At 42.6% G+C, this 18,903-nt stretch overlaps 5 protein-coding genes across 5 annotated transcripts; all 5 read right to left on the reverse strand.

The window, feature by feature from the left end:
* Positions 1 to 231: 231 nt before the first annotated feature.
* Positions 232 to 5,636, reverse strand: LOC310816092 (protocadherin alpha-3-like; the record flags this gene model as incomplete). The annotated part of the gene is made up of 3 exons (XM_083686099.1): positions 232 to 1,869; positions 4,578 to 4,619; positions 4,944 to 5,636. The coding sequence occupies 3 exons, from the start codon at positions 5,634 to 5,636 to the stop codon at positions 232 to 234; spliced, it is 2,373 nt and encodes a 790-aa protein (XP_083542225.1).
* A 1,216-nt stretch (positions 5,637 to 6,852) lies between these two features.
* LOC310816093 (protocadherin alpha-3-like) lies at positions 6,853 to 9,231 on the reverse strand (the record flags this gene model as incomplete). Its single annotated transcript, XM_083686100.1, has 1 exon — positions 6,853 to 9,231. The coding sequence occupies one exon, from the start codon at positions 9,229 to 9,231 to the stop codon at positions 6,853 to 6,855; it is 2,379 nt and encodes a 792-aa protein (XP_083542226.1).
* A 1,231-nt stretch (positions 9,232 to 10,462) lies between these two features.
* LOC310816094 (protocadherin alpha-4-like) lies at positions 10,463 to 12,835 on the reverse strand (the record flags this gene model as incomplete). The annotated part of the gene is made up of 1 exon (XM_083686101.1): positions 10,463 to 12,835. The coding sequence occupies one exon, from the start codon at positions 12,833 to 12,835 to the stop codon at positions 10,463 to 10,465; it is 2,373 nt and encodes a 790-aa protein (XP_083542227.1).
* Positions 12,836 to 13,449: 614 nt separating this feature from the next.
* LOC310816095 (protocadherin alpha-3-like) lies at positions 13,450 to 15,873 on the reverse strand (the record flags this gene model as incomplete). The annotated part of the gene is made up of 1 exon (XM_083686102.1): positions 13,450 to 15,873. One exon carries the CDS (start codon positions 15,871 to 15,873, stop codon positions 13,450 to 13,452), a length of 2,424 nt encoding a protein of 807 aa, XP_083542228.1.
* A 96-nt stretch (positions 15,874 to 15,969) lies between these two features.
* On the reverse strand, positions 15,970 to 18,875 carry LOC310816096 (protocadherin alpha-8-like; the record flags this gene model as incomplete). The annotated part of the gene is made up of 2 exons (XM_083686103.1): positions 15,970 to 16,083; positions 16,506 to 18,875. 2 exons carry the CDS (start codon positions 18,873 to 18,875, stop codon positions 15,970 to 15,972), a joined length of 2,484 nt encoding a protein of 827 aa, XP_083542229.1.
* Positions 18,876 to 18,903: the final 28 nt, after the last annotated feature.

Genomic DNA, 18,903 nt, shown 5'->3' on the forward strand with positions numbered 1-18,903 from the left:
GAATCAATGCCACGAAGAACTGAGGCTGTTTTGAGAGCAAAGGGAGGCCTTACCCAGTATTAGTATAGTGTTTCTAATAAAGTGCTCAGTGAGTGTATATGTGCTACTCATAAGAATATGTATTTATATGTAGACAATAAAGCAGATATTCTGTCCCTAAAGATATTGTTTTAGCATCAAACAGGCCTACGGTAAGTCATTGGGTAAAAGAAAGAATCAAATAATAAAAGCTTATTCAAGTCTTACCTCTCCAGATGCACACCTCCTGTGATCGGCGACAACTAAGGTATTCCCATTGCTGCCTGGGACAATAGTAGAACCTATACTCATTCTGGGTCCAACTAACATGTACCGTTTGTCTCCGGATCTGTACTGGATGCTGTGGCACAGTGTCCCGTCGTAATTCGGATCTTGTAAATACTTGGAGGAATAGTCTGTGGCTTTGGAGCACTGCATTACAATCAACACGATGATACTGATGAGAAAAAGCGCTGAAACTGACCCCAAAGTAATCATCAAATAAAATGTAACGTTGTTCTCCTCCTCATCTTTTACTGAGCTTTTAACATCAGAAGCTGCAAAAGCCTCTTTGGGCTCCACAACGGTGATAATCACAGTAGCTGTTGCTGAGAGTGAAACGTTCCCATTGTCTTTTACCAAAATGACCAGTTTATGCTCAGCCTCGTCTGTCTCTGTGAATGACCGAAGTGTCCTGATCTGTCCTGTATAGCGGTCCAAACTAAAGAGACTGTGGTCTGTAACTTCCTGGAGTGAAAATAATAACCAGCCGTTATATCCTATATCAGCGTCATAGGCTCTCACTTTAGTCACCAAATGTCCTGCGTTCACATTGCGGGGAATCTCCTCCACACCTTCAGCGGAACCGTTAGCGCTAATTGGATACAAGATCACTGGAGCGTTGTCGTTCTGATCCAGAATGAACACGTTCACTGTGACGTTGCTGCTTAGAGACGGAGTTCCAGAGTCTGTAGCGACAACTTGGAATTGGAACGTTTTAAAAGTTTCGAAGTCAAAACTCTTTAGCGCGTAAATGTTACCATCATCAGAATTAATATTTAGGTACGATACGATGGGGGCATCAGTTCCTTCTCGTTTCCAAATATGATAAGACATATGTGCGTTTTCATCTTCGTCTCGATCGGATGCAGTCAAAGAAAAGACAGACGTGCCTGGAGCATTGTTTTCTGCAACATAAAAAGTATACGGACTCTGGGAAAATACAGGGCTGTTATCGTTTACATCTGAGATATGGACGGTGATAGTTTTAAGGGAAGACAAGGCAGGGTCTCCTTTATCCGTGGCAATTATGGTTAATGAATACATAGGGTCTGATTCTCTATCCAATTGACTTTTAGTGATCAAAGAGTACATATTTTTCTGAAACGACGGTTTTAATTCGAAAGGGATGTTGTCTGATACTGTACATATGACTAGGCCGTTTTCACCCGAGTCCAAATCAGACACACTGATCAGAGCTACCGCTGTGCCAGTTCGAGCGTTCTCGGGGACTTGGCTCGACAGGGACGTCACGTCCATCTCAGGTGCGTTGTCATTTACATCTTTCACGTTAATAACGACACTGCAGTGACCTGTCAAAGTAACTGGGCCCTTGTCGGAGGCCTGTACGTCAATTTCGTAAACGCTCTGGTCTTCGAAGTCTACTAATCCTTTCACTTTGATCTCACCTGTGACGGCATTTATTTCAAATAAATCAAACGCTTTGTTTTTAAGACTATTGTCAAATGTGTATACAATCTCTCGGTTCGCGCCATCATCTAAATCCGTGGCGTGCAACCTTAGAACAGAGGTCCCTAAGGGAGAGTTTTCCTCTAATGTCACTGTATACACCTGTCGGTCGAAAACGGGAACATTATCATTGATGTCAATAACATGAATGGTTATATTGACCAAGCCAGATCTCTCTGGCTTTCCTCCATCAAACGCTGTCAACACTAACACTATTTCTGGTTTCTGCTCTCTATCTAGCGGCTTTTTCAGAATCAAGAAAGGAATTTTATCTTCACCACGAGTTTTAACATCTAATTCGAAGTGGTCGTTTGGGCTGAGAGTGTACTTACGGAGGCTATTCGCTCCCACGTCAGGATCACGCGCAGCGTCAAGAGGAAAACGCGTTCCCTGGAGCATTAGACCCTCTGATATTTCCAAACGTTTTACTTTTTCAGGGAAAATGGGAGAATGGTCATTAATATCTGTAATTTCTACCTCCACATAATGTATTTCCAAAGGATTTTCCGCGACGGTTTTTAGGTTTATCAAACAAACGCTGCTTTTCTCACAGAGCTCCTCCCTGTCGATGTTTCTGTTCACATACAACACGCCATTGTCTTGGTTTATCTGCAAAAGATCTTCCTTAGAGCCCGATACAATCCGAAACCTTCGCTCTGCCAGTTTATCCAAACCGAACCCCAAATCCTTCGCCACGTCTCCCACATTAGTGCCTTGTTTCGACTCCTCCGCGATGGAATAGCGAATCTGACAATAAGCTCCTCGGAAGATGCACAACAAAAATAAATAACGCAGAATCACCCCGCGAGGTACCCTTCTTCTCTGTCCATGTATCATTTTGTTACGTCCTATTACTATTGTACCATTGCAATCTGTTTTACAAAGAAAACCCTTGTTAAAAGGGTCCACAAAACATTTCCAAGTAAGCATCCATAAAGGTAGTATTCTCGGTGCCACACATTCAGTACTCGTTTCCCGTATGATTTTCAAACAGGAAACAGAGGGGAGGGCTTTCAACAAAACCCTGTGTCATTAACCAGCCCATATACCACTGAAGAACAGCGACACCATGCGCCATGCAACGAAACCTCAAAACTAATACAAGGTCAAGAAGATAAGCTCTAACTCGACACAACATAAATAACAATTTGTTTAAAATGTCTGCAAAGGTAAGGAAGCCAACGACTGAAAAAAGGTAGATAAATTACAAGATGGGTTTAGTCTTTAATCTTTAACTAAATTGTTGCCTGCGCGGTAATGCTATAAGACTAACGAATAAAGCCTTAATGATGTTTAATTCAGCACCACATAGATGGACAGCAACAATTTAGCTATACTCCTCTTTTAAGGAATGGACATTGCAATTATAAATCCAGGAAAAAACGTGGACAATGAGGTAATGTTCACTGTGTAGAGAAGACCAGACTGCATGAATTTCACCCAAGTCAGCAGAATAGCCACATTAAGAACTTACAAAGGCTTACAAAGTTAGATATAGGTCTTACCTCTCCTGAAGCTCTCCTCCTATGATCGGGGACCACTAGAGTATTCCCATTGCTGCCCGGGACTATAGTAGAACCTATACTCATTCTGGGTCCAACTAACATGTACCGTTTGTCTCCGGATCTGTACTGGATGCTGTGGCACAGTGTCCCGTCGTAATTCGGATCTTGTAAATACTTGGAGGAATAGTCTGTGGCTTTGGAGCACTGCATTACAATCAACACGATGATACTGATGAGAAAAAGCGCTGAAACTGACCCCAAAGTAATCATCAAATAAAATGTAACGTTGTTCTCCTCCTCGACATTTACTGAGCTTTTAACATCAGAAGCTGCAAAAGCCTCTTTGGGCTCTACAGCTTTGATAATCACAGTAGCTGTTGCTGAGAGTGAAACGTTCCCATTGTCTTTTACCAGTATGACCAGTTTATGCTCAGCCTCGTCTGTTTCTGTGAATGACCGAAGTGTCCTGATCTGTCCTGTATAGCGGTCCAAACTAAAGAGACTGTGGTCTGTAACTTCCTGGAGTGAAAATAATAACCAGCCGTTGTATCCTATATCAGCGTCATAGGCTCTCACTTTAGTCACCAAATGTCCTGCGTTCACATTGCGGGGAATCTCCTCCACACCTTCAGCGGAACCGTTAGCACTGACGGGATACAAGATCACTGGAGCCTTGTCGTTCTGATCCAGAATGAAAACGTTCACTGTGACGTTGTTGCTTAGAGACGGAGTTCCAGAGTCTGTAGCTACAACTTGGAATTTAAATGTTTTAAGAGTTTCAAAGTCAAAGCTTTTTAGCGCCAATATGTTACCATTGTCAGGATTAATGTTTAGGAAAGATGATAATTTGTTCTCGTCACCACCAGCTCTCAGAATGTGATATGAAACAAGTGCGTTTTCATTCAAATCACGATCAGAGGCACTAACTGAAAATACTAAGGCGCCTGGATCGTTATTTTCATTGACATAGAAAGTATAGGGACTCAGTGAAAACTCTGGTCTGTTATCATTCACGTCTGATACAACAACACTTATAGTCTTTACAGATGACAAGGCTGGTTCTCCGGCGTCCTTTGCTACTATTGTTATATCATATTGAGATTGTTTTTCCCTATCCAGTGGCGACTTGGTGACTACAGAGTACATGTTGTCCTGTAAAGACGGCAATAGTTTGAAAGGGACATCATCACGTATAGAGCAGATAACTTTCCCATTGAGACCAGAATCCAAATCATTAACACTGATTAATGCGGCCGTAGTTCCGGGTCTCGAATCCTCAAGGATTGCGTTAGAGAATGAAGTCACTTCTATCTCGGGCGCATTATCATTGACATCAACTATATTTATTATTACGCTTTTGTCGGTGGTCAAAGGAACCTGTCCCTTATCAGATGCCTGTATATCAATCTCGTATATATTGTTTTCCTCGAAATCTACTGGTCCTTTGACAGTTATTTCACCAGTAATCGGGTCTAAACCAAATAACTCTAGTAATTTGCTATCTACTTCATTACCGAATGAATATACAATTTCACTATTAGCACCGTCGTCGAAGTCGGTTGCATTAACCTGAATAACTGTTGTACCAACTGGGGCATTTTCACACAGCATTACCGAATATACGTCTTTAGTAAAAATAGGTGAATTGTCATTAACATCAAGTACCTCTACGTTTATTTCGATCGTACCAGACTTCGCTGGTCTCCCTCCGTCAATGGCTGTAAGCTGCAAAATATGCCTCCTAACAGCCTCTCTGTCTAACTGTTTCTGTAAAACCAAAAAAGGGATTTTACGGTCTTCCCCTCTATCTTTAACTTCCAAACGAAAATGATCAGTGTGACTGAGTTTATATTGTTGTATAGAGTATTGGCCACCATCTGGGTCGCGCGCAGCTTGTAGTTGAAATCGCGCCCCTGGTAAGGCAGACTCTGAAATCTCCAACCGTTTCTCTTTCTCTGGGAAGCTAGGAGAATGGTCGTTTACATCTAACACTTCCACCGCGACATAATGGATCTCCAGCGGGTTTTCTAGCACTGTTTTCAGGTTGATCAAACACACGCTGCTTCGTTCACACACCTCCTCTCTGTCTATTTTTCGTTTCACATACAAGATTCCGTCGTTCTGATTTACCTGGAAAAGGGGCTCGGTCGAGCCAGATACAATTCGAAATCCCCTCTCCTTCAAGGTGTTCAGATCTAATCCCAAATCCTTAGCTATATTCCCAACGACAGTTCCTTCCTTAACCTCTTCAGAGATCGAGTACCTTATCTGAGCCGCAGTCCCGCTGAAAAAGAGAATCAAAGCAACCATGTAGGCGACCCGCTGGCGTCGCTCCCGCCATGGCCCGCATCCTCTTTGTTCCATGTTTAAGAGATACAAAATAATCCACAACACGTCCACTACGCCTCTGTAGCCAACAATTGTCTATACATTATATTCGCATGTATGATAATTTGTCATTAGTCAACAGGATATTGATTTAGGATTTTCGCCCAACACTCTCGAAATATTTCTCTTGAAAGCTCACGACTGTGGGCTCGTCTTTCAGACACTGAATATCAAACCAATGAAGGGGCGGACTCAACGATATGACGAAAGGAGCGAGAGCTGTATTGTAGTAAAGTACTGGCACCATGCGATTCAATCTCACATTGCACGGTTGTTAAAACCAACTTTAACCCTAATGCCGAATGCTATCTGTGCAACATACACCAGAAACTATTAACAACCTCTAAACAGGTTTCATATTTACAGTGTATCGGTAACATTTCCGGAAGAGGCCAACATACAATTAGTGTCTTCGACTTACATCAACCAAGATTGACGGGCTTGTTCTTTAAAAGATGGCGACGAGCCTACTTTACGCACGTGTAGCCTATAAGTCATGTGAAAATACTCAGTGAACTCTGCAACGATTCAGCACGCCCTCAATGGACAGCGCTTGGTCCCCATAAGAGCAGCTTTGAGGACAACCGTTTCACTCCAAAACTACATACACTGACCAAACACTTTATTAGGAACACCTGTACACCTTCCCATGGTGGAGGTGGTGTAATGGTGTGGGGAATGTTTTTTTGGCACACTGTGGGATGTTAATACCAATCAATCATCGCTTGAATGCCACAGCCTATTTGAGTATTGTTGCTGACCATGTGCATCCCTTCATGGCCACTATTTACCCATCGTCTAATGGCTGAATCCGGATCTAAATCCAATAGAACACCTTTGGGATGTGGTAGAATGGGAGATTCACACCTTGAAAGTGCACCTGAAAAATCTGCAGGAATTGTGTGATGCAGTCATGTCATCATGGACCAGAATCTCAAAGCAATGTTTCCAACCTCTTGTGGAATCAATGCCATCAAGAATTGAGGCTGTTTTGAGAGCAAAGGGAGGCCCTACCCAGTATTAGTATAGTGTTTATAATAAAGTGCTCCGTGAGTGTATATGTGCTACTCATATGAATATGTATTTATATGTAGACAATAAAGCAGATATTCTGTCCCTAAAGATATTATTTTAGCATCAAGAAGGCCTACGGTAAGTAATTGGGTAAAAGAAAAAATCAAATGGTAAAAGCTTATTCAAGTCTTACCTCTCCAGAAGCTCTCCTCCTGTGATCGGGGACCACTAGAGTATTCCCATTGCTGCCCGGGACAATAGTAGAACCTATACTCATTCTGGGTCCAACTAACATGTACCGTTTGTCTCCGGATCTGTACTGGATGCTGTGGCACAGTGTCCCGTCGTAATTCGGATCTTGTAAATACTTGGAGGAATAGTCTGTGGCTTTGGAGCACTGCATTACAATCAACACGATGATACTGATGAGAAAAAGCGCTGAAACTGACCCCAAAGTAATCATCAAATAAAATGTAACGTTGTTCTCCTCCTCAACATTTACTGAGCTTTTAACATCAGAAGCTGCAAAAGCCTCTTTGGGCTCCACAGCGTTGATAATCACAGTAGCTGTTGCTGAGAGTGAAACGTTCCCATTGTCTTTTACCAGTATGACCAGTTTATGCTCAGCCTCGTCTGTCTCTGTGAAGGACCGAAGTGTCCTGATCTGTCCTGTATAGCGGTCCAAACTAAAGAGACTGTGGTCTGTAACTTCCTGGAGTGAAAACAATAACCAGCCGTTATATCCTATATCAGCGTCATAGGCTCTCACTTTAGTCACCAAATATCCTGCGTTCACATTGCGGGGAATCTCCTCCACACCTTCAGCGGAACCGTTAGCGCTGACTGGATACAAGATCACTGGGGCATTGTCGTTCTGATCCAGAATGAACACGTTCACTGTGACGTTGCTGCTTAGAGACGGAGTTCCAGAGTCTGTAGCCTCAACTTGGAATTGGAATGTTTTAAGAGTTTCAAAGTCAAAGCTTTTTAGCGCCAATATGTTCCCATTTTCAGGATTAATGTTTAAAAAAGCTGATAATTTGTTCTCGTTGCCAACATTTCTAAGAATGTGATATGAAACAACTGCGTTTTCATTTAAGTCACGATCAGAGGCACTAACTGAAAATACTGAGGCGCCTGGGTCGTTATTTTCAGTAACATAAAAAGTATAGGGACTCAGTGAAAACTCTGGACTGTTATCATTCACATCTGATACAACAACGCTTATAGTCTTCACAAATGACAAGGCTGGTTCTCCTGCATCTTTGGCTACTATTGTTACATCATACTGAGATTGTTTTTCCCTATCGAGAGGCGACTTGGTAACGACAGAGTACATGTTATCTTGTAAAGAAGGCATTAATTTGAAAGGGACATCCTCATTTATAGAGCAGATAACTTTCCCATTGAGACCAGAGTCTAGATCATTAACACTGATTAACGCCACTGTGGTTCCGCTTCTAGAGTCTTCATGGACTGCGTTAGAAAATGACGTCACCTCTATCTCAGGGGCATTGTCGTTGACGTCAACAATGTTTACAATTACACTTTTGTCCGTTTTAAAAGGTACCTGTCCTTTGTCAGATGCCTGTATGTCTATTTCATAGCTGTCTTCTACCTCAAAATCTATCAGTCCTTTCACAATTATTTCACCCGTATTGCTGTCTATATCGAACAGTTTACGTAAATTACTATTTACATCATTACCAAAAGAATAAATCACCTCACCGTTTAAACCATCGTCTAAATCCGTAGCGTTTACTTGCACGACTGTTGTGCCAATGGGAGAATTTTCATTCAACATTATAGAGTATGCATCTTTGGTAAAAATTGGCATATTATCATTTACATCTAATACATCAACAATTATATTCACAGTTCCAGATCTAGGAGGTTTTCCACCATCAATGGCTGTGAGCAGCAATCTATGACTCCCCGTCCTTTCCCTATCTAGCGGCTTTTCTAGGTTCAAAACAGGGATTTTACCGTCCTTGCCTCGTTCCCTAACTTCCAAACGGAAATGTTCATTGTGACCGAGTTTATACTGCTGAACAGAGAACGGGCCGCCATCAGGATCGCGCGCAGCTTGTAGCTGAAATCGCACCCCTGGTAACACGGACTCGGAAATCTCTAAACGTTTTTCTTCCTCCGGAAAAATGGGTGAGTGGTCATTTACATCTAGTACCTCCACGGCGACATAATGGATCTCCAGCGGGTTTTCTAGCACTGTTTTCAGGTTGATCAAACACACGCTGCTCCGTTCACACACCTCTTCTCTGTCTATTTTTCGTTTCACATACAAGATTCCGTCGTTCTGATTTACCTGGAAAAGGGGCTCGGTCGAGCCAGATACAATTCGAAATCCCCTCTCCTTCAAGGTGTTCAGATCTAATCCCAAATCCTTAGCTATATTCCCAACGACAGTTCCTTCCTTAACCTCTTCAGATATCGAGTACCTTATCTGAGCCGAAGCCCCGCTGAAAAAGAGAATCAAAGCAACCATGTAGGCGACCCACTGGCGTCGCTCCCGCCATGGCCCGGATCCTCTTTGTTCCATATTTAGAAGATACAAAATAATCCACAACACGTCCACTACGCCTCTGTAGCCAACAATTGCCTATACATTATATTCGCATATATGATCATTTCTCATTTGTCAAAAGTATATTGATTAAGGATTTTCGCCCAACACAGTCTCCAAATATTTCTCTTGAAAGCTCACGACTGTGGGCTCGTCTTTCAGACACTGAATATCAAACCAATGAAGGGGCGGACTCAACGATATGACGAAAGGAGCGGGAGCTGTATTCTAGTAAAGTACTGGCACCATGCGTTTCTCTCTCACATTGCACAGTTGTTAAAACCAACTTTAACCCAAATGCCGAATGCTATCTTTGCAAAATACACCTGAAACAATTAACAACCTCTAAACAGGTTTCATATTTACACAGTATATCGTTAACATTTCCCGAAGAGGCCTACATACAATAAGTGTCTTCGACTTATATCAACCAAGATTGACGGGCTTGTTCTTTAAAAGATGGCGACGAGCCTACTTTACGCACGTGTAGCCTATGCGTCATGTGAAAATGCTCAGTGAACTCTGCAACGATTCAGCACCCCCTCAATGGACAGCGCTTGGTCCCCATAAGAGCAGCTTTGAGGACAACCGTTTCACTCCAAAACTACATACACTGACCAAACACTTTATTAGGAACACCTGTACACCTTCTCATGGTGGAGGTGGTGTAATGGTGTGGGCAATGTTTTCTTGGCACACTTTGGGCCCGTTAATACCCATCAATCATAGCTTGAATGCCACAGCCTATTTGAATATTGTGTTGACTATGTGCTGACCATGTGCATCCCTTCATGGCCACTATTTACCCATCTTCTAATGGCTGAATCCGGATCTAAATCCAATAGAACACCTTTGGGATGTGGTAGAATGGGAGATTCACACCTTGAAAGTGCACCTGAAAAATCTGCAGGAATTGTGTTATGCAATCATGTCATCATGGTCCAGAATCTCAAAGCAATGTTTCCAACATCTTGTGGAATCAATGGCACAAAGAACTGAGGCTGTTTTGAGAACAAAGGGAGGCCCTACCCAGTATTAGTATAGTGTTTATAATAAAGTGCTCGGTGAGTGTATATGTGCTACTCATAAGAATATGTATTTATATGTAGACAATAAAGCAGATATTCTGTCCCTAAAGATATTGTTTTAGCATCAAGCAGGCCTACGGTAAGTAATTGGGTAAAAGAAAGAATCAAATGATAAAAGCTTATTCAAGTCTTACCTCTCCAGATGCACGTCTCCTGTGATCGGGGACCACTAGAGTATTCCCATTGCTGCCCGGGACAATAGTAGAACCTATACTCATTCTGGGTCCAACTAACATGTACCGTTTGTCTCCGGATCTGTACTGGATGCTGTGGCACAGTGTCCCGTCGTAATTCGGATCTTGTAAATACTTGGAGGAATAGTCTGTGGCTTTGGAGCACTGCATTACAATCAACACGATGATACTGATGAGAAAAAGTGCTGAAACTGACCCCAAAGTAATCATCAAATAAAATGTGACGTTGTTCTCCTCCTCGTCTTTTACTGAGCTTTTAACATCAGAAGCTGCAAAAGCTTCTTTGGGCTCCACAGCGGTGATAATCACAGTAGCTGTTGCTGACAGTGAAACGTTCCCATTGTCTTTTACCAGTATGACCAGTTTATGCTCAGCCTCGTCTGTCTCTGTGAATGACCGAAGTGTCCTGATCTGTCCTGTATAGCGGTCCAAACTAAAGAGACTGTGGTCTGTAACTTCCTGTAGTGAAAATAATAACCAGCCGTTATATCCTATATCAGCGTCATAGGCTCTCACTTTAGTCACCAAATGTCCTGCGTTCACATTGCGGGGAATCTCCTCCACACCTTCAGCGGAACCGTTAGCGCTAATTGGATACAAGATCACTGGAGCGTTGTCGTTCTGATCCAGAATGAACACGTTCACTGTGACATTGCTGCTTAGAGACGGAGTTCCAGAGTCTGTCGCGACAACTTGGAATTGGAACGTTTTAAAAGTTTCGAAGTCAAAACTCTTTAGCGCGTAAATGTTACCATCATCAGAATTAATATTTAGGTACGATACGATGGGGGCATCAGTTCCTTCTCCTTTCCAAATATGATAAGACATATGAGCGTTTTCATCTTCGTCTCGATCGGATGCAGTCAAAGAAAAGACAGACGTGCTTGGAGCATTGTTTTCTGCAACATAAAAAGTATACGGACTCTGGGAAAATACAGGGCTGTTATCGTTTACATCTGAGATATGGACGGTGATAGTTTTAAGGGAAGACAAGGCAGGGTCTCCTTTATCCGTGGCAATTATGGTTAATGAATACATAGGGTCTGATTCTCTATCCAATTGACTTTTAGTGATCAAAGAGTACATATTTTTCTGAAACGACGGTTTTAATTCGAAAGGGATGTTGTCTGATACTGTACATATGACTAGGCCGTTTTCACCGGAGTCCAGATCAGACACACTGATTAGAGCTACCGCTGTGCCAGCTCGAGCGTTCTCGGGGACTTGGCTCGACAGGGACGTCACGTCCATCTCAGGTGCGTTGTCATTTACATCTTTCACGTTAATAACGACACTGCAGTGACCTGTCAAAGTAACTGGGCCCTTGTCGGACGCCTGTACGTCTATTTCGTAAACGCTCTGGTCTTCGAAGTCTACTAATCCTTTCACTTTGATCTCACCTGTGACGGTATCTATTTCGAATAAATCAAACGCTTTGTTTTTTAGGCTGTTGTCAAATGTGTACACAATCTCTCCGTTCGCGCCATCATCTAAATCCGTGGCGTGCAACCTTAGAATAGAGGATCCTGGAGGAGCATTTTCCTCCAATGTTACTGTATACACCTGTCGATCAAAAACTGGCGCGTTATCATTGACATCAATAACAGTTATTGTAATATTGACTGTGCCAGATCTGTCTGGCTTTCCTCCGTCAACCGCTGTCAAAACTAATCCTATTTCTGGTTTATGCTCTCTGTCGAGAGGCTTTTTCAAAATCAAGAAAGGAATTTTATCTTCACCGCGAGTTTTAACATCTAATTCGAAATGTTCGTTTGGGCTGAGAATATACTTACGGAGGCTATTCGCTCCCACATCAGGATCACGCGCCGCGTCCAGAGGGAAGCGCGTTCCTTGTAGCACTAAATTCTCTGCTATCTCTAAACGTTTATCCTTCTCCGGGAAACTCGGAGAATGGTCATTAATATCTTTAATTTCTACCTCCACATAATGTATTTCCAAAGGATTTTCCGCGACGGTTTTTAGGTTGATCAAGCACACGCTGCTTTTCTCACAGAGCTCCTCCCTGTCGATCTTTCTGTTCACATACAACACGCCATTGTCTTGGTTTATCTGCAAAAGACCTTCCTTAGAGCCCGATACAATCCGAAACCTTCGCTCTGCCAGTTTATCCACACCGAACCCCAAATCCTTCGCCACGTCTCCCACATTAGTGCCTTGTTTCGACTCCTCCGCGATGGAATAGCGAATCTGACAATAAGCTCCTCGGAAGATGCACAACAAAAAGAAATAACGCAGCATCACCCCGCGAGGTACCCTTCTTCTCTGTCCATGTACCATTTTGTTACGTCCTATTACTATTGTACCATTGCAGTCTGTTTTACAAAGAAAGCCCTTGTTAAAAGGGGCCACAAAACATTTCCAAGCAAGCATCCATAAAGATAGTATTCTCGGTGCCACACATTCAGTACTCGTCTCCCGTATGATTTTCAAACACGAAACAGTGGGGAGGGCTTTCAACAAAAAGCTGTGTGTCATTAACCAACACATATACCACTGAAGAACAGCGACACCATGCGCCATGCAACGAAACCTCAAAACTAATACAAGGTCTAGAATACAAGCTCGAACTGGACACAACATACAGTATATAACAACTCGTTTAAAATGCCTGCAAAGGTAAGGAAGCCAACGACTGAAAAAAGGTAGATAAATTACAAGATGGGTTTAGTCTTTTATCTTTAACTAAATAGTTGCATGCGCAGTCATGCTATAAGACTAACGAATAAAGCCTTAGTGATGTTAATTCAGCACCACATAGATGGACAGCAACCGTTTAGCCATACACCTCCTTTAAGGAATGGACATTACAATTATAAATCCAGGAAAACACGTGGAAAATGAGGTAATGTTCACTTTGTAGAGAAGACCAGACTGCATGAATTTCACCCAAGTCAGCAGAATAGCCACATTAACAACTTACAAAGGCTTACAACGTTAGATATAGGTCTTACCTCTCCTGAAGCTCTCCTCCTATGATCGGGGACCACTAGCGTATTCCCATTGCTGCCCGGGACTATAGTAGAACCTATACTCATTCTGGGTCCAACTAACATGTACCGTTTGTCTCCGGATCTGTACTGGATGCTGTGGCACAGTGTCCCGTCGTAATTCGGATCTTGTAAATACTTGGAGGAATAGTCTGTGGCTTTGGAGCACTGCATTACAATCAACACGATGATACTGATGAGAAAAAGCGCTGAAACTGACCCCAAAGTAATCATCAAATAAAATGTAACATTGTTCTCCTCCACGACATTTACTGAGCTTTTAACATCAGAAGCTGCAAAAGCCTCTTTGGGCTCCACAGCGTTGATAATCACAGTAGCTGTTGCTGACAGTGAAACGTTCCCATTGTCTTTTACCAGTATGACCAGTTTATGCTCAGCCTCGTCTGTGTCTGTGAATGACCGAAGTGTCCTGATCTGTCCTGTATAGCGGTCCAAACTAAAGAGACTGTGGTCTGTAACTTCCTGGAGTGAAAATAATAACCAGCCGTTATATCCTATATCAGCATCATAGGCTCTCACTTTAGTCACCAAATGTCCTGCGTTCACATTGCGGGGAATCTCCTCCACACCTTCAGCGGAACCGTTAGCGCTGATTGGATACAAGATCACTGGAGCGTTGTCGTTCTGATCCAGAATAAACACGTTCACTGTGACGTTGTTGCTTAGAGACGGAGTTCCAGAGTCTGTAGCTACAACTTGGAATTTGAATGTTTTGAGAGTTTCAAAGTCAAAGCTTTTTAGCGCGGAAATATGTCCATTATCAGAATTAATATTTAGGAAAGATGCCATATCATTCCGAACCCCGTCACCTCTAACAATGTGATATGAGATGACAGCATTTTCATTCAAGTCTTTATCAGAGGCGCTAACAGAGAATATGGACGAACTGGGAGCGTTATTTTCCACTAAGTACAGCTCGAGGGGGTTCTGGGAGAATTCTGGGCTGTTATCGTTCACATCTGATATCTGGACGCTCAGAGTTTTGAATGTGGACAGAGGAGGCTGACCACAGTCAGTGGCTGTTATTGTGATGTCATAATGGGACACAAGTTCTCGATCTAAGCGCCCCTTTGTTGCTACAGAATACACATTTTCTTGAAATGAAGGTTTTAATTCAAATGGTACATTGTCTACAATACTAGACAATACTTTCCCATTGAGACCAGAGTCCTTATCTGTCACACTAATGAGAGATATAACGGTTCCTGGTTTTGAATCCTCAGACACCATGTTAAAAAGTGATGTCACTTCTACTTCTGGTGTGTTGTCATTAATGTCTATTATCTTGATGGTAGCGCGACAATCGACAGTCATTGACGGTTGTCCCTTGTCTGAAGCTTGAATATTTAACCTGTAGACCTCGTTCTCCTCGAAATCAACTCGTCCTTTCACTCTAATCTCACCAGTCAAGCTATCCAGCTGAAAAATGTCACGTACATTACGCTTCACAGCTCTTCCAAATGAATATTCTACCTCTCCGTTCAAGCCATCATCTGCATCAGACGCATTTACTCTGAGAACAATAGTTCCAACGGGAGAATTTTCAACTAAATTTACTGAATATGTTTCTTGACTGAATATTGGTCTATTATCATTGGTATCGAGCACTGTAACAGATACATTAAGGGCGCCAGACTTTGGGGGATTTCCACCATCTATTGCAGTCAAAAGTAATGCATGCTTGGAGTTTTGCTCTCTATCCAACGGCTTCCTTAAAACTAAAAATAGAACTTTATCTTCCTCCCCACTATCCCTTAACTCTATTTCAAAGTGGTCATCCTGGCTTAATTTATAAAATCGAACGGAGTTAGTTCCAATGTCTGGATCACGCGCAGTCTGGAGCTCAAAGCGCGCACCGGTGAGAGTATTTTCTGGTATTTCTAATTGTATATCTTGCTCAGGAAAACTGGGCACGTGATCGTTGACATCCATAATTTCTACTCCTGCGTAATGGATTTCTAGAGGGTTTTCCACCGCAATTTTCAGGTTTATCAAGCAGGCTCCATTTCCATCACATAGCTCCTCTCTATCGATATTTGTATGAACGTACAAGATGCCATTGTTCTGGTTTACCTGGAAAAGAGCGTCCTTAGATCCAGAAACGATACGAAACCGTCTCTCCACCAAAGTATTGACGTCAAGACCCAAATCCTTAGCAATATTTCCCACAACGGATCCCTCTTTAACCTCCTCTGGAATTGAGTATCTGATCTGTGCAAGAACCTGCTCCGCGGCGCACAGCAGCAAACAGAAACGCAGAACAACGCACCAGTACTCCCATCTGCGCCTTTGTCCTTCGTCTCCCATCGTTAATATGACAATTAAACACGGTCCAGAATTAATTATACAATCCTTCAGATCAGGATGACAGGGAATCAATGCATTCTGAAATAAACCAATGCGTCAACACCGAAACAGACCAGTATTATTTCTAACCATCATAGCACGTCTGGCTCCGATGTTCGCGCCCTGTACTGTGGGTTTAAATGTGAACAGCAGCTCGACTAGGGGCAGGGCCTACAGAGGACGGGACAGTCTCCTAGTGTTACACTGACACACTGTGGCTCGAGCATCTAGATACATTCAACAATTATTCGAACTGCAACATCTCTTTTTTTCGTATACTTGAAAATCAGTCAGCCTACACTTGCATTAAAACAATCACATAATGGGTAGACCTGGAGGTCAAGGCGAGAGATGAAGATATGGACAACGAGAAAGAAGCCAAGGAGGCATCTACATGTGTTGGTATATAAAGCATGAGAAACATACATGGACAAATGAGCATGTAATTCAACTACCAGAGTGCAATAACTGCAAGTTCGCGCGGAGCCGATCACCCAAAAACCTCTTAAAAGATTGCAATATAAAGCCAACCTCGCAAATATTCTCGACTTAAATTGCAAACAAAAAAAGAAAATTATAAAATCTGTGAAAACAGCTCTTACCTCTCCTGAAGCTCTCCTGTGATCGGGGACCACTAGAGTATTCCCATTGCTGCACGGGACTACAGTAGAACCTATACTCATTCTGGGTCCAACTAACATGTACCGTTTGTCTCCGGATCTGTACTGGATGCTGTGGCACAATGTCCCGTCGTAATTCGGATCTTGTAAATATTTGGAAGAATAGTCTGTGGCTTTTGAGCACTGCATTACAATCAACACGATGATACTGATGAGAAAAAGCGCTGAAACTGACCCCAAAGTAATCATCAAATAAAATGTAACGTTGTTCTCCTCCTCGACATTTACTGAGTTTTTAACATCAGAAGCTGCAAAAGCCTCTTTGGGCTCCACAGCGTTGATAATCACAGTTGCTGTTGCTGAGAGTGAAACGTTCCCATTGTCTTTTACCAGTATGACCAGTTTATGCGAAGCCTCGTCTGTCTCTGTGAATGACCGAAGTGTCCTGATCTGTCCTGTATAGCGGTCCAAACTAAAGAGACTGTGGTCTGTAACTTCCTGGAGTGAAAATAATAACCAGCCGTTATATCCTATATCAGCGTCATAGGCTCTCACTTTAGTCACCAAATGTCCTGCGTTCACATTGCGGGGAATCTCCTCCACACCTTCAGCGGAACCGTTAGCGCTGGCTGGATACAAAATCACTGGAGCGTTGTCGTTCTGATCCAGAATGAACACGTTCACTGTGACGTTGCTGCTTAGAGACGGAGTTCCAGAGTCTGTAGCTACAACTTGGAATTTGAATGTTTTAAGAGTTTCAAAGTCAAAGCTTTTTAGCGCCAAAATGTTCCCATTTTCAGGATTAATGTTTAGGAATGATGCTAATTTGTTATCGTCCCCACTGTCTCTCAGAATGTGATATGAAACAAGTGCGTTTTCATTTAAGTCACGATCAGAGGCACTAACTGAAAATACTGAGGCGCCTGGGTCGTTATTTTCAGTGACATAGAAAGTATAGGGACTCAGTGAAAACTCTGGTCTGTTATCATTCACATCTGATACAACAACGCTTATAGTCTTTACAGATGACAAGGCTGGTTCTCCTGCGTCTCTGGCACCTATTGTTATTTTATACTGAGATTGTTTTTCTCTATCAAGAGGTGACTTGGTGACTACAGAGTACATGTTATCTTGTGAAGATGGCGTTAATGTGAATGGGTTATCCTTATTCATAAAGCAGATAACCTTCCCATTTAGTCCAGAGTCCAGATCATTAACACTGATTAGTGCGACAGTAGTTCCAGTGCGAGAATCCTCAGGGATTGCGTTAGAAAATGAGGTCACCTCTATCTCGGGCGCATTGTCATTGAGATCGACAATTGTTACAATTACACTTTTGTCTGTTGTCAAAGGTGCAGATCCCTTATCAGAAGCCTGTATATCAATCTCGTAGCTCTCCTCTACCTCAAAATCGATCAATTCGTTCACAAGTATTTCTCCTGTACTAGCATCTATTCCGAAAATTTTCCGTAATTGACTATTCACGTTACTACCAAAAGAATAAAATACCTCACCGTTCGAACCCTCGTCCAGATCAGTAGCATTTACTTGCACAACAGTTGTGCCAATTGGAGAATTTTCATTCAGCGTCACTGAGTATGTATCCGTGGTGAAAACGGGAATATTGTCATTTACATCTAAAACGTCGACAATTATTTGTATGGACCCAGACCTAGCAGGCTTTCCTCCATCAATGGCTGTGAGAAGTAATGTATGGCTCCTCTTTACCTCTCTGTCTAGTGGCTTCAGTAGATTTAATACAGGTATTTTACCATCCTTACCTCGGTCCTTGACTTCCAAACGGAAATTATCATTAAGACTAAGTTTATACTGCTGAACAGAATATATTCCACCGTCTGGGTCGCGCGCAGCTTGTAACTGAAATCGCGCCCCTGGTAGCACGGATTCTGATATTTCAAGACGTTTCTCTTTCTCAGGGAAGCTGGGAGAATGGTCGTTTACATCTAGTATCTCCACGGCGACATAATGGATCTCCAGCGGGTTTTCTAGCACCGTTTTCAGGTTGATCAAACACACGCTGCTCCGTTCACACACCTCCTCTCTGTCTATTTTTCGGTTCACATACAAGATTCCGTTGTTCTGATTTACCTGGAAAAGGGGCTCGGTCGAGCCAGATACGATTCTAAATCCCCTTTGCTTCAGGGTGCTGAGATCTAGTCCCAAATCCTTAGCTATATCCCCCACGCGAGTTCCTTCCTTAACCTCTTCAGAGATTGAATATCTTATCTGAGCCGAAACCCCACTCCAAAAGAGAACCAAAGCAACGATGTAAGCGACCCACTGCCGTCGCCTCTGCCATGGCCCGCATCCTCTTTGTTCCATGTTTAGAAGATGCAAAATAATCCACAGC

This window comes from Argentina silus (genome assembly GCF_951799395.1).
Source record: "Argentina silus genome assembly, chromosome: 15".
NCBI lineage: Eukaryota > Metazoa > Chordata > Actinopteri > Argentiniformes > Argentinidae > Argentina > Argentina silus.